The following is a 16,312-nucleotide window of genomic DNA, read 5'->3' as shown; positions in this document are numbered from 1 at the left end:
TTATTCCAATCCATGTAGTATAGATCTACAATCCTTCCCTAGTTGTGTCATTTTACACTGAATAAGCTCTCACTCTACCAGACAATAGATCAGGCTGGCAAAATAACAAATATCTCCTTTACAGGACATCAGATCTTAAGAACAAAGCCAGGTCTGCTGACACACAATAAAACAATACCAACTCCCCCACCTGACTCCAGTAAGCTACAAACAATATGGAAACAATGTCCAAATTAAAGCAAGCAACATTTGCATGAAATAAAGACATTTATGCTATATACATAACAAACAGCGATTTCTTGATAAGACTAGAATTTACCATTTTCCACAATGAGACACTTCACGCATGTCACAGTAGGGATTTGCCAGAATGACTGTTTTTTTTTAAAAACTCTATTTCTAGCCAAAGCACTATCAATAACAACAACAACAAATAACATTTGTAAAGCGCTTTTCTCCCATGGGACTCAAAGCGCATAAGCATGGCTCCGACCATCGTGGTACAGAGGGAGAATTTTATAAGTCTGGAAATGCCAGGCTAAACAGGTGGCTTTTCAGTCTGGATTTGAATAGCTCCAGGGATGGTGCTGTCTTTACTGGGTGTGGCAGGGAGTTCCAAAGAGTAGGGGCAGCATGACAGAAGGCTCTATCTCCAGATTTTTTGAGGTGCACTCTGGGAGTGACCAAGTTTATAGAACTTGCTGATCTGAGGTTGTGAGAGGTGTGTGGTGCAGCTTCAGCAGGTCCTTCATGTATCCAGGGCCCAGATTGTGCAGGGATTTGAATGTCAGCAGTCCAATCTTGAAGAGTATTCTCCATTCTACTGGTAGCCAGTGCAGTAAGCGAAGGATCGGTGTAATGTGACAGTGGCTCTCCATAACCAGCCGAAGTCACCAACACAATGCCCCACTGATGCCCAAATAACGGGAGTTTTGTAGTCAAATTGGTGCTGCTTTAATCTCCGCCTTTCGGTGCACAAATTACCAGATTTTTGTAGCCAAAGCACCACCGCTCTTAATAGCCATCCGAAGTCACCCCCAAAATCCTCACTCCGGCATCCAAATTACACTGTAGTAGGCCCAGCTGCTAAGGGCCTGAGCCCACTAACGCAGTTGTGCGCAGCTGTGTCTGCTTTTCAGCAACACATCAATGTTACAGATGCTGAAAAGCGGACTGCGCACAACTGCATAGTGCCTATGGTGGTGCACAATCTACAAGGTGTGCTCTGCACCTAAATCACTTGCATTGCCCCACCCAGCAGCCCACACATCATGTATGAACCTCCAAGATTTGTTTAACCACTTCACCACTGAGGGGTTTTACCCCCTGACCACCAGAGCAATTTTCACCTTTCAGCGCTCCTTCCATTCATTCGTCTATAACTTTATTATTACTTATCCCAATGAAATGAACTATATCTTGTTTTTTTTGCCACCAATTAGGCTTTCTTTAGGTGGGACATTATGCCAAGAATTATTTTATTCTAAATGTGTTTTAATGGGGAAATAGGAAAAAATGTGGGAAAAAAATATTATTTTTCAGTTTTCGGCCATTATAGTTTTTAAATAAAGCATGCTACTGTAATTAAAACCCATGAAATGTATTAACCCATATGTCCCGGTTATAAAACCATTTAAATTATGTCCCTATCACAATGTTTGGCGACAATATTTTATTTGGAAATAAAGGTGCATTTTTTTCAGTTTTGCATCCAGCCCTAATTACAAGCCCGCAGTTTATAAAGTAACAGTGTTATACCCTCTTGACATAAATATTTAAAAAGTTCAGTCCCTAAGGTAACTATTTATGTTTTTTTTTTATTGTATTTTTTTTTTTTTAATTACAAAAAAAATAAAAAAAAAAATTGGGGAGTGTGGGAGGTAATGAGTTAATTTATTGTGTAAATGTAATGTTTGTATATGTAAAATGCTTTTAGGGTGTAGTTTACTATTTGGCCACAAGATGGCCACAGAGTGTTTGTTTACATGCGACCTGTAAGCGTCCGGAAGGACGCTTACAGGAAGCAGTAGGAGGCTGGGAGACGCACAATGATCTCGCTGTTTCTGAAAGAAGCAGCAGATCATTGCGGGGGCTAGATCAACGAACGGGAATGGATTTTCCCGTTCATTGATCTCCGGGCGAGCGGGCGGCGACGTGCACGAGCGGCGGGTGCGCGCGCACGAGCGGCGGGAGCGCGGACAGCGGCGGTAGCGCGGAAGGTACGGATTTCTCCGTCCCTGGTTTTTTAGGAGGGAAAAAAGAGGCGGAGAAATTCGTACCGCTGGGGGTAAAGTGGTTAATATGTTTTTTTTTTATGGCGCTGAGATTCCTTAAAATAGGAACTGTAGTTGAAAAATACTGTAGAGTTCAAGAAATTGTTGATATTCGCCATGTAATTTGTTCATATTGTTTGATCCACATTCAGCCTGCACATAAATCATCTTTACTACTGGAAGACATGAAAAAAAAAAAAAAACAGACAGCACCAACTGACATTATCTATAACCACACCTCTTAACAATGCAATAGGCTAAAAGGTTGTTTTTTGTAGATATACCATACATATGCACAGAAGGAGATACTGGTTACTTGGCAGCAATCATGAGCTCTGAATGGATTCCGAATTGATTTCGACTCAAAATAATTTGGTACCCGAACGCTAATCACTGCACCTGAGCGTGCGGTTGAGGGAGGGTTAGGGCCCTTTTACACTTAATGCATTCGTATGCCTTAGTGTGCATTAGTATGCGTTAGTACGCTTTTTTTCCATAGCAGTGCATTGTGAAAAAGATTTCAGTTTAAATGCGTTAAGTGGGAACTGTGCTATAGGAAAATATGGGCATTACTTTGAAAATCAGTTTTCTTGCAGTTATAACTGAGAGTAACTGATTAAGTGTAAAAGGGGCCTTAAAGAGAACCTGTACTGAGTAAAAATATTTAAAATGAACACATGAGGTAACTTTAAATGAACATTGCATAGTTACCTCGCCATCAGTTCCTCTCAGAAGCTCACCATTTTCTTCTGACAATGATCCCTTCCAGTTCTGACAATATTTTGTCAGATCTGAAATATATCAGTTGCTGTCAGTAAAATATCAGTTGCTGTCAGTTATAGCTGAGAGGAAAACTGATGTACCCGGTAATGTCCATGTTTCCCTATGGCTCAAGTGGGCGATGTTACAGTTTAACTGTTTGCTAACCAGAAAGCTGTTATGGGTAATGGCCATTTTCAAAATGGAGGACGGAGAATTCCATTGATCACAGTGGACAAACAGGATGCGGGACAGGAGAAAGACACTGAGGAGTAGACTACATGGAAGGTAAGTATGACTTGTGTATGCTTATTTCGACTTTTAATTTTCAGTTCAGGTTTTCTTTAAGTAAACCAGGCCTCCATCTTCTTTAATCCGTGACTAACTGCGTCCCACGTTGCGTTCCAAGTCGTGCCACGTGACTACCGAGTTGAAGGTGGAAGCGTGGTAGTCACGTGACAAGACATGGAATGCGAGGTGAGACGCAGTTAGACACGGATTAAAGAAGACAGAAGCCTGGCTAAGTTAACCATCCCTTACCTGCCTGCTCGGGTGCAGTAATTAGTGTTTGGATTCCGAATGATTCCGAGTCAAAATAATTTCGGAATCCATTCGGAGCTCATTACCAGGCATGGGCGAACATTCGGGTTTGGGTGAATCCGGATAATTGCTATCCTGATTCACCCAGTAATGCTGTGCGGGCTGGGCGGGGGGGTCAATCTTACCCTTCTGACGTCTCCTTTGTCCGTCCCTCGTCGTCTCCCACGATGCGTTTCACTCGGCGCGCACGTGACTACAAACACTTCCTCCTTCAACCCTGAAGGAGGAAGTGTTTGTAGTCACGTGCTCACCGAGTGGAACGCATCGTGGGAGACGACGAGGGACGGACAAAGAAGACGTCAGAAGGGTAAGCTTGACCCCCCCCCGCCCAGCCCGCACAGCATTACTGGGTGAATCCAGATAGCAACTATCCGGATTCACCCGAATCCAAATGTTCGCCCATGCCTGCTCATCACTGCTTGGCAGTTGGAATCAACTGTTATTTCTCACAATTCTCACAAAGACTAAGGCAGGGGTCACACTTACCGGCTTTCGTACGCGTTTTCTGCACAGAAAAACTGACTTCAACTGAGAACTCATGTTAATCAATGAGCTAGGTCACACTTTAATGCAGATTTCGCATGCAGAAAAAAAACTGACATCTTGCACAATTTGTCAATTTTCTTTATAAATTACATTAGCTGTTGTAAGGTAGAGGTCACATTTGTCTTTCAGTTTTCTGAAAAGTGTAGAAACTGAAAGACAAGTGTGACCCCTGCCTCACAGACAGCAGACTGTCAGGACCTAGGTGCTGACATCACACTGTGGGCGGGGTTTTACCACAATATAAGCCATTCAGACCCCCTGATGATCTATTTGAGAAAAGGTAAAACATTTATCGTGGGAAAGGGGGTAACAACTACTGATTGGGATGAAGTTCAATCCTTGGTTACAGTTCCTCTTTAAATGTATTTTTTTCCCACTAATGTATCCCTCCTGATTCATTTTTTTAAATATTTGAATGGATATATAACTCTACTCCCAAAGACAATACAACATATTATTTTGCAGCTTATTTAGCATTGTGCATCCACCTGCCATTTAAAGGGATACTGTAGGGGGGTCAGGGGAAAATGAGTTGAACTTACCCGGGGCTTCTAACGGTCCCCCGCAGACATCCTGTGTTGGCGCAGCCACTCACCGATGCTCCGGTCCCGCCTCCGGTTCACTTCTGGAATTTCAGACTATAAAGTCTGAAAACCACTGCGCCTGCGTTGCCGTGTCCTCGATCCCGCTGATGTCATCAAGAGCGCACAGCGCAGGCCCAGTATGGTCTGTGTCTGCGCAGTACACTCCTGGTGACATCAGCGGGAGCGAGGATACGGGCGTGCAGGCGCAGTGGTTTTCTGACTTTAAAGTCAGAAATTCCAGAAGTGAACTGGAAGCGGGGCCGGAGCATTGGTAAGTGGCTGCGCCAACACAGGATGGCTGCGGGGGACCATTAGAAGCCCTGAGTAAGTACAGCTCATTTTCCCCCGACCCCCCTACAGTATCCCTTTAAGGACAAGTCAACGGCAAAAAACACATTTGTGGGATTAAAATAAAACATAAAAACAATAATAAATGAAAAACCACACAAAAAACTAATTCTCATATTCAGAGAATTACTATTTTTAAAAGGAAAAAAAAAATGTTTTGCAAATACAGGCCTTTTAAAAATGACACATACATAATACAGGCTGAGAAGACAGGAGCTTTTCATGGACATCAAAGTACACAATATAAAAAGATACAACATTACACAATATGAAAAACAAATCCTCAATATGATTAAGTCTAAAGGTTTCCATGGCAACAGATAACTATTATAGAGACAAGGCTCTGTAACTTGCCCACTCTAAGCATCCTCCAGTCAAGGCTTTTCATTACTCATTGGTAAAGCATTCAAAGCTAAATATTTCAGACATTAGCAGTGACAGGCTGAACGAGTGAAGTGGCAACTGGTTTATCAATAATAACGACAAAACGTACAGCTAAGTCACACATATTATCTGTATTTATCTAGCACTAAACATAATCTACTGGAGGAGAAGTTCTCCTTTTAGTACTCAAGATTTTAGATGATTTTGTAGATGTGAGGTTTAGAGTGTACCTGTAGGGGAAAATAGTCCCCACAAGGGGTACCATCCTCCTTCCCCAGCCTATTCTAGATAAGGGCTTGTCGGTATGTAGTGCATGCGCAGTAGCACAGACCCAATCGGGCTTCGGTGGAAAAAGTCGAGCTACTGCATTAGCGCAGGATGCATGTTGTATGAGAGTGTGATAACCTCTTTTCACATGTATTATTGAGCCAGTCAATGTCTATTAGCAGCTGCTAGATCGCTATATTTTTGCCTTGCATATGCAATTTTAATCATCGAATCTTTTGTGTTTTCTCATCATCAAATTATTTATGAGTGTGTCCTTCTGTAATTTAATAAAAGTTATTTATCCTTTGTATACTAAGGTGGCTGACGAACCATACGTATTGATCTCTTTTTTTGAACTACTGCATTAGCTGCCTGTGCCTGCACAGTAGCACAGACCCAATCCGCCTTGGCTTTTTCCACCAAAGCTCGAGTGGGCCAGTGCTACTGTGCAGGCACAGTGCGGCCATGCTTTGGGGTCTCAGCGCTGGAACAGACTTCTGGAGAAGGATGGGGGAAGCTTCTGGAGGTTCCAGAATCTTCCCTTTTGTAATGTCATAGGTTTACTTTAAAGCCCAAATCTAGGCAAAATCTGAAAGATGAACTGTTCATCCTCTGTGTCTTTTTTGGCTGCAAAGTTCTAAATGATGATTCAACCAGGGTTTTTCCCCAGAGTCTCGGTGTTATCTCTTCCAAATCTCCAAACATCTGAGCCGCATAGAATGACTGCTGAATTAACTGCAGTGGTGTCAAGCTTGCTGCTGTTAAACTTCAAGCAATGATGTAGTAATATAAGAGATGAAGAGGTTGCAAACTTGTGACTGCACAGAAGCTCCTGGACCAGACGAGCTCACAAGAGGCTCTCTTTCATGCACTGCATTAGCGCTTCATTGGTGCTGTGCTGGTGGTGATCACCTCTATATGTGCTTTGAATAGTGGTGATCGTACAAAAATACGCGTTGCCGCATTACGAACGCATAGATATGCGGCAACGCGTATTTTTGTACGCGTTGCGGCCCGCAATAGCTCTAATTACAGTTGGGAATGCGGAAAAAGCTACACTTGGCCAGTCCTGGCGGGCCTGTCAGCAAAAACGAAACTAGCTGGCAGCGGGGGACCAGAGGATTAGTGAGTGACTGCGAGGGCACAGGACTGCTGCAGGGGGTTGGTAGAAGCCCCAGGTGAGTAAAACTCGTTTTTTTTCTGGCTTAAGGTTCATTTTAACAATCGGTTCCCTAAGTGCTGTTTCTGAGCATGTTGGTGTCTCAGGCAAGGCACATTTTGTCTCCCTACTCCGATCTCATAAACAGGAAGATCATAACCTACATCAATTAGTTTTGTGGGCTCCAATAAGAAATTGATAGTTTAGACACAAATAATGTTTCTCAAAATAAATATGTAAAGGATACACACATTTTTACTACGCCATATACATCTCACTAGTCCAGAATCACTGAACCGCACACAACAGCACCCAATTAGGTGTTAAAAAGACCATCCATCTCTTTAGTAATGGAACTAGCAGTTGGCTGTAAGAATTTCATAACGTACAGACAAGCCCTGTGGTGCCCTACTACAGTTGTCACTCCAAGCATCTGCCTAAGGACCCTTTTACACTTAATCAGTTGGTGTGCGTTCGTACGCGTTTTTTTCCATAGCAGTGCATTGGGAAGATTTTAGTTAAAACGCGTTGTGTGAAAGGTGCCATAGGAAAACATTGGCATTACTTTGAAAATCAGTTTTCTTTCAGTTATAACTGAGAGCAACTGATTAAGTGTAAAAGGGGCCCAAGCATAAAAAAAAGTCCTGTGCTCCCCTTTCCCTGCTTAAACCTCTCTGATGCTTTGGCTGCTGGCTAGTTTTGGTGCTTTATATAAACTGTATAGGATTGTTGAGCATGCTAAATGTAAAACTCACACTCCTTAGCTGCACCACTAATAGAAAAGCATGATGCTAGCTAGTTAAGAATGTGGAAAGCAGTGGACTTTTCCTTAGGAGCCAGAGCTCATCAGCACATGCCTCCTGCGCATGTGCAGGATGCTCACGGCGGCGGGAACGTGATTAAGGACTCATGCGGCCAGGATCGCAAAGGCGTAGTGGCCAATGACTGGCTCGGTCACTGGAATTGAAACTAAGCCACAGCGGGGACGGGGGATTGTTCAGGACCGGCGCGGGCACAAGGTGGCTGCAGGGGGCTGGTAAAAGCCCCAGGTAAATGAAACTTTTTTTTTTTTTAGTTTTGTTAAGGTTCCCTTTAAGCTTACCCATCAGAGTGATGATCTATTAATAGGGTTTAAGAGGTAGGAGAGACATTTAGTGACTCTCACAACAAAAAGTGTGATCCTTTCTACCTGATGGTCTTTCTCCTTGTACATAGATATAAACTACCACAATTATAACTAAAGCATATGTTTTAAAGGGTCACCATGGCAAAAAATAAAATAAAAAATAAAAACAACATTTAAAATATTTGTCAAGACATATATTTAAGATGTGCTATTGTCCCAGGGTAAATGCAGTACAAACTTTTTTACTTCCCATGTACCGGTCATTTACAGTATGTTATTTTACTAGTCCTCCTCCTCATGGTGCATTCTCAGGGTTCCTTTTATTCTTAAAAACATTTCTCGACTGGAAGTTTCTCAGTGCAACTCCCAGTATAGTGGCATGTGAGTAGGCAGGCTGGCAAGCACCTTTATACAGTAGATTATCCTTTTCAGGAAGTGCTTGTGAAATAATTAAAAGAAATGTTGAGAATCCCTCATGAGGCGATAAGACTGTTCCAAAACATACCAGTAATAGATGTGTCACATGATAATACCTACTAGCAAGTGAAAGCAAGTGAAAGCTGCACAGAAAGTAAAAAAAATAAATACTCTTGGAGGAATGTACATCATATTTGGATGTGTACATTTGGATTTTAAATTGTACAGTTTTACGCCATAGTGCCCCTTTAACATACTGCTACTTATTTTTTATTTATTTTTAAATAAATGTTTTTATGGAGTAAGTAAGTATGACAACATTACAAACCAAATACACCTCAGGGGCCCGAGATGAACTAGACTTGTGATTTAAGCATGCTACTTATCTTTATTAGTAATAATCCATACCGTGTTGTTTGGATGATAGTTTAGATGTAAACCGCTGTCACACAGGGGAGAAGATGTCCCGCTGCTTTGGTCACTGGGTGCACCTGTTAAAATGATACAGAAATGAAATAACTTATTTATATTATATTGGAAATATAATTCTATAGGTGCGTTAAAGATTGCATTCATGACTATTTTACACATTCTCCTCTACATTCACTTCAACTCCAAGTACATTATGTACAATTCCAATCTCGGGTAGGATCTATGAACACTATCATAGCTTAGTGAATTCTCTGTAGAGTACCACATCTCAGTGAATCTCCGGGGAATACCAGCTCTTTAAATCTTTGTAAACAGAAGACAGCACTGGGCTTTGGATAAGGATGATACCATTTATCGGATTTGGCTAAATTCTTTTTTTTTTAACTTCTTTTTATTAACATAAAATAATAATACAATCCAACATGACTTGTACAGATCAGGAGTATCCAATCATATTTGCATTTGAATGTTGATCATATGCGTCACAGTTACAGACAGTCATGAAGATATATTACACAGGAGAACATCATAAAATTACCGGGTTATTTGGCAGGATCAAATATACAACCCAAGTGCCAACAGGGCACTTGTATAACAAGCTACTTCTACATGAGGGCATATCGCGTGGTTGTGTGGCACAGTTTAACTCAATGTATATAGATCACTCTGGTAGAGAGTCTACTGTTTCCTGGGAGTCTAACCAAATATCCCATATTTTCCCAAATTTCGCGGGTGCGCCTCTATGGGCAAAGAGAATCTTCTCATACTGAACCACTTCATTAACTAAACTTTTCCAGTGTTGGATCTGAGGACCATCAACAGCTAGCCATTTAAGTATTATTGTTTTCCGAGCAAGAAAAAGTGTTTCTCTTAAGAAAATTTGTTTATATCGCTGATTGTCTTCCTCATCCATTAAACCAAACAGGCAAAATAAAGGAGCAAGGGGGACAGGGGTACCCACTATTTTAGTGAGGCATTGCGTTACCTGTACCCAAAAGGAGGACACTTTGGGACACTGCCAAATTAGATGGAAGAAATCTGCATCCGGGCTCCCACACTTAGGGCAGTCTGCTGTATCTCTGAGATTTTTGGATTTCAGAGCCAGAGGTGTCCAATATGCTTGGTGAACAACATATAATTGGATTAATCGGTTATGAGCTGCTGGGGAGGCTAAGCGAACTGAGAGGAAAATATCCTCCCAGTCCTCTTCCTGTATTTCTAAGTTTAGTGCATCCCATTTGGCAGGTCCCGTCATGCCCTGTCCTTCAAATTTAGCGTTCAGTAAGTGAGTATATAAATATGATGTTAATCCTTGAGCACCCTGTGTTTTTAGAACTCCAATTAAGGGATAATCAGAAATTGGGAGGCAACTTCTACCAAATTGGGCCCTGAGGGAATGTGAAAGCTGGAATGACCTAAGGTAGGCGGATCTAGGGACCTGGAACCGGCTCGTAATCTCTTCTGCCGAGAGAATCACTCCATTATTGGCCACTATTTGAGATATGTTTATTAAGCTTTTGTTGATCCAGAAGATTGGGTCTGGGGTGGGTAGCAAATGTGGGAGGCCAGAGTTCTCCCATAAAGGAGTTTCAGGAGGGATGTCCGTGTATTTATGGGTTCTCTTACCACAGCGCCATACTTGTAGTGCCAACTTATGTAGAGGTAAGAGAGAGGTGTAAGAATTCCCAGCACCGGCTTCTAGAAAAGCAAATAAATTCTTACCGCGAAGGTGCTGGGCAAGCAACAACTCACTAGACCATTCATTGTAGCCGGGCATCCACGCCTGAATATAGCGCAGCTGGCCGGCCAAATAATAAAGAAAGAAGTCAGGGAGGGCTAAACCACCCTCATCCAATGGTCTGGTGAGTGATTGTAATTTGATCCTAGCCCTCTTATTACCCCATAGAAAGGAAGCAACCACACTGTTTAATTTAGAAAAAAAGGATTTAGGGATAGGGACTGCCGAGTGCTGTACCACATATAAGATCTTAGGGAGAGAAATCATTTTAAGCAAATTCACCCGTCCCACTACTACCAAGGGAAGAGAACTCCAGGTTTTGCATTTGGCGGTTAATTCAGTTAGAAGAGGTGAAATATTAGCATTGAAAAAATCTGCTGGGTCTCTGGTTACCACAATGCCTAGGTATCTAAATCTCTGAACTATCTGTAGAGGGCACTCAACTGAATTCAGACTGATAGTATCAGAGTCCAAGGGCATAATGCATGATTTCTCCCAGTTTGTCTGTAAACCTGAGTATTTCCCAAACTGATCAATTAATTGCATCGAGTTCTTAAGTGAAGCATGCGTGTCTTCAAGGAACAGAATAATATCGTCCGCGTATAAGCCAATGATATCAGTATGTGAGTCGCAGGTAAGCCCACGGATATTAGAGGCGTTACGGAATTTAATAGCTAAAGCTTCGATTGCAATAGCGAACAAAAAAGGTGATAGTGGGCAGCCCTGCCTAGTACCACGATGGAGGCTGAAAAACCGCGAAAGATGACCGTTTACAGATATTCTTGCCCTTGGACTCTGATACAATGCTCTCACCCAGCCCAGAAACCTAGGACCGAATCCAAATCTCTGCAAACAGGTATCCAGGAAAAGCCACTCTATAGAATCAAAGGCTTTCATGGCATCAAGTGACACCAGTGCCCTATCTCCAGTGACATTGTGCGATATCTGGGAGTGTATTAAAGTCCTCCTTATATTAATAGATGTCCCTTTACCAGGCATAAACCCTGTCTGGTCGGGGTGAATTATGTCTAAGATTACCTTGGCTAAACGGTTAGAAATAATTTTAGTGAAAATTTTGTAATCTGCGTTCAACAGAGATATCGGTCTGTAAGAACCGCATTGCAGTGGATTTTTCCCTTCCTTCAATAGTACAACTATTGTAGCATCATTCCAACTATCAGGGAGGCCAGATTGAGAATCTATATTTAATAGTACTGCTAGGAAATCCTGTGCTATCAGGTCACGGTATTTTTTATAAAAATCGGCTGGAATTCCATCAGGGCCAGAGGCCTTATTGGGTTGCAAAGAAGAAATAGCAATCTCAACCTCCTCAACTGTAATGGGGGCATCTAATAATTTTACTTGTTCAGGGGATAAAGTGGGAAAGGTACAATCTGACAGGTATCGCACAATGTCATCTTCAGAGCAGGCCAGTCGTGAAGTATATAATGAGTCATAAAAGAGGACAAACTCCTCCAAGATATCAGAGGTAGCACTGACCAGAGAACCATCTGGTTTACTTAAACCTGTGATCACTGAGGACCCTCTAGCCCCGTGGGCCAATTGTGCCAATAATCTACCAGTGTAGTTCCCACACTCAAAAAAGGATTGTCTAGTAAAAAACAGTTTTCTCTTGGATTTATGATTCAGGAAAATATTTAATTCCCTCTGTGCTAGAAGCCACCGTCTACGACTCTGGTCAGACGGCTGGGTAATATATAGTCCCTCAGCATCTGAGCAAGCCCCAGACAAGCGCTCCTCCTTTTCCCGAGAACTTCTCTTAATATATGATACTGTAGCATGCAGGCAACCCCTCATATGACATTTAAACGCCTCCCAGACACTGTACAGGGCAGCAGAATTATTATTGCAGAGAAAATATGAAGTTATTTGCTCACTGGTTCTATCTGGAGAAGGAAAAAGAGTAAGCCAAAAACTGTTAAACTTCCAGGGGCTAGCTATTGGTTTGGTATCTAAACGAATATGTATTAAAAGTGGAGAGTGATCAGAAATTCCTCTATTTAAGTGTACTGCAACATCTAACCTAGCAATGGCTAAATCGTTTACTAAGGCTAAATCGATTCTGGAAAGCGTTTTCCTGGCCGGTGTGTAACAGGTGAAAGCAGCTGTCTCTGGATTAAGAGTTCTCCATGCGTCAAACCAACCCAAATTGAGAGCCCATTCTGACAGAGAGGTGTGACCCAGTCCTTTTGCCCCAGTAGGAACAGGAAACCTATCAATAGTCTCATCCATCACTAGATTGAAGTCCCCAACACATATTATGGGGGTAATCCTGTCATTTAAAATCAAGGGTATAATAGGTTTGAGAGCTGAGAGGGCAGCTGGTGGAGACAGATATACAGCAACTATCTTAATCGGGAGAGAGTCCACCTCCGCTTGTACATAAATATATTTGCCATTTGGGTCTACTTTGCATGTTATCATATTCCACTTTATCCTCTTATGGACCAAAATAGAGACTCCCCTGGAATTAGATGTGTAAACCGAGTGTGCAGCCCACCCTACCCAGTGTCTGCGAAGTCTAGAGGAGGTGCCTGCAGTCAAGTGTGTTTCCTGGAAAATACAAATGTCAGGGTCATATTTTTTGACAAATGAGAATACAAGGTTACGTTTCATCACAGTCCCCAGACCCCTCACATTCCATGACATACATTTTAAAATTCTAGCCATTATCCAGCAACACAGTATAAATTCTCCCAGGATAGACTCCACTGTACGTTAGGACCCAGCAAACATACCCTCGTAACATAACCAGAATCCCTTCCCCACCCCTCGCCCCCCTCTCACCCAGCATCTGGAAAATAATAAATAACAGAAATTGCCAGTCATCACATAACTGGAAAATACCATTTAGCCAGGCTAGTATCGTAACCCGGAAAGCTGGGGAGGGGAGAGCGAAACATAAGCAGAAAAAACAAAACATGTATTTGTGCAGAATCATGAGGATTACTCCTCTAAGGGGGGTGAATGCGGCATGAGTCCACCGTCTCACTCCTTGTATCTCAAACTGACAGTGAACTTAGGTGGATATAGTTCTACCTGTTTCTGGGCAACCTGGTGCCGGAGTATCCAAGTCCATATCTGTGCACAGAACAAGGGAAAGTTCCAGCTCATAAAAAGGAAAGTTCCAGAAGGAGAAAAAACAAAGAAAGAAAGAAAGAGATTAGCATGGCATAGGGGGTCTCCTCATAGTAACCACCTGGCCGGAAACACTGATGCATCTCACTCAGAGTTACGTCTTAGTAGTTGCAGTTGTTTAAGCAAATTTCGCCTTGGTGACAAAGTCCATAGCTTCTGAAGAGGTCTCAAAAAAAAGTGTCTTACCCTCATAAACGACTCTCAGGCGGGCAGGATAGGACATAGAATAGGGTACAGGCTTGTCCCGCAACTTTTTCTTCACTTCAATGAAAGTGGCCCTCCTTTTTTGCAGAGCTAACGAAAAATCCGGAAAGACCTGTAGATTAACGTTCTCGTAAGGTAGGTTCCCCTTCTGACGAGCCATCCTCAGGATCGTGTCCCGATCTCTAAAATTTTATAGACGGGCTATAAAAGGGCGGGCGGGAGCCCCAGGTTTTGGGGCCCGGCCCGGAATCCGATGTGCTCTTTCCACCATGAAAGCAGATGATAGTCCCTCCGAACCGAAAGTGGACCTGACCCACCGCTCCATGAAGGCCTCTGGGGCGTCACCCTCCGCGCGCTCCGGCAAGCCTATTATACGGACGTTATTTCGCCGGAGACGATTCTCCATGTCGTCAATCTTTTCTTTAGTAGTCGTGTCTGATGACTGCAGATCCTTGATCTGTTTAGGGAGCGGCGCTGTTAGATCCTCTAGGCTAGAGACCCTCTTCTCCACTTCGGCGGTGCGTTCTCGGAGCTTACCGAGGTCTTGACGCAGGAAACTAACCTCTGCCTTTATCTCCTCTATCTTAGTAGTAAGGCAAGTTTTGGACTCCGTAATCGCAGACAGGAGGTTCTCATAAATCTTAGTTAGGGATAACTCTCCAGTGTCCTCAGAAGCAGGAATCAGAACTGGCGGTTCGCTGTCGCTGTTAGAGGCCTCTCCTTCCTCCTCCATGGCCTGTATGGACTCCCCGCCGGCGCCATCTTGGGAGGAGGAGGTCCACTCGTATTGAGCTAATTTCTGGGCTGCTGCCTTAACGGAGTCCGACTTGGTTGGCATGATTATAGTCCCCAGAAGTTCAGCAGTGCCGGGTGATCGAAATTGAACCCGTAAGTTCACTGTGGAGCAGGATATTAGCCTCGGATCCTAGGAGTGTGACGGAGCTCACTTAGATTGCGTCTTCCCGCATCTCGCGCTGGATTTGGCTAAATTCTGGTACACAGGCCAGCGGCAAGGCAGCCAATCAGAAACCATCTAGGATGAGATTCTAGAGTGTGTAAAGATTGGAACAGCTAAATGGAGCGCAAAAAATATGGGTGCAAAGCGTCCGCTAATAGTAGACGCAGTTCACATAGCGGGGGGCCCCAGCTCCTGCTATTCACTGGTGGCCCAAATTTGTGGCGGAAGTTTAGGGTCAGCAAGAGGATGTTAAGGTTAGAGTGGTTAAAGTTAGTTACCCACTCGCAGGGTTAAGGGTTAGGTGCCCAAGGGGGTTCAGGATAGTTGCCCACTAGGGGACTTAAGGTTAAGCACCACCAGGGAGGGGGTGAGGTTAAGGTTAGGCACTACCGGCGGGAGGTTAAGGCAAGGCACCACCAGAGGTGAGGTAAAGGTTAGGCACCACCGGAGAGGGTTGGTGGGGGGGATGGTTGTGTGAGAGTAGGGAGATGGTTAGGTCATAGCAAATTATCTGCAATATTACAGATATTTCACTATATCACTTAAGTAGTACAATATCAGTAAGTTTACCACTATTTTACTACTGCTATTTCATGTGCCCTTTGTTGTTGTTTATGCCGTGGCCAAATTAACATGTAGGGCTTTCAAATGTACGCTGTACAGATGCCCCTAAACATTATTTAAAGATGCCATATGCTTAAACTTGAGTAACAAATGTGAGCAGTTAAAAACATTACCCTGGCCGCTGGAAGCCAATCAAATCATGTGCCGCTCCATAAAAAGAGAAGCTGTCCTTATACCATATATTTATCTTTTTCAGAATCCCATCCTGTATATTAGACTAAAGCAATGTAAGTTCATGAAAGACAAGACCTTCATAGCTTTTGTACAACACTCGTATAGCTAGGGCTGCAATGTCAGTGGCGTTTGGCCTGTGAGCACAGCTTTTTTAAATTCCCCTCTTATAGAATTCTGGGTTACCTTTAATATGTCTATAGACTGCAGTGAGTCTTATGAATACATTAAACATTGGAATGACTTTGCTTTAAACCCACACCTTCCCGTTGTTGCTTGCAAATATTTGCCAAAGTCATTTTTTCATTGAAAATATTTTTAATTCTGTAAATGTATTCACAAAAATACACTGTATTGTAGTAATATGGTGAATGAAAACAGACATATGAAAGAAGACATGAAGATGCTGTCACACATGCTGGCTGGCTGCAGACAAACAGTTTGCGCTCTACATCCACGTTTGCTTTGGCAGGCAGCCAATCACGATCCACAATGCGTATCTGCGTTCTCGTGCGTGATAGAAGAGCATGCTCTGCACTGTGCCGTTTGAGGTAACAGTGAAT

The 16,312-nt window shown here is 42.9% G+C and overlaps 1 protein-coding gene across 9 annotated transcripts in view; it reads right to left on the bottom strand.

Annotated features, from left to right (window-relative positions):
• SNTG1 (syntrophin gamma 1) overlaps positions 1–16,312 on the bottom strand; it is a 781,246-nt gene that overhangs the window by 153,351 nt on the left and 611,583 nt on the right. For all 9 annotated transcript variants that reach the window (XM_068237377.1, XM_068237369.1, XM_068237370.1 and 6 more), the window contains one exon: positions 8,872–8,954. In XM_068237377.1, coding sequence (XP_068093478.1) covers positions 8,872–8,954 — 83 coding nt within the window. The remainder of the gene's footprint in view (positions 1–8,871; positions 8,955–16,312) is intronic.

The sequence above is a fragment of the Hyperolius riggenbachi genome, chromosome 5 (assembly GCF_040937935.1).
Source record: "Hyperolius riggenbachi isolate aHypRig1 chromosome 5, aHypRig1.pri, whole genome shotgun sequence".
Lineage (NCBI taxonomy): Eukaryota > Metazoa > Chordata > Amphibia > Anura > Hyperoliidae > Hyperolius > Hyperolius riggenbachi.
The sequence above is the reverse complement of the archived record's forward strand: the minus strand, read 5'-3'. Positions and strand labels throughout refer to the sequence as shown.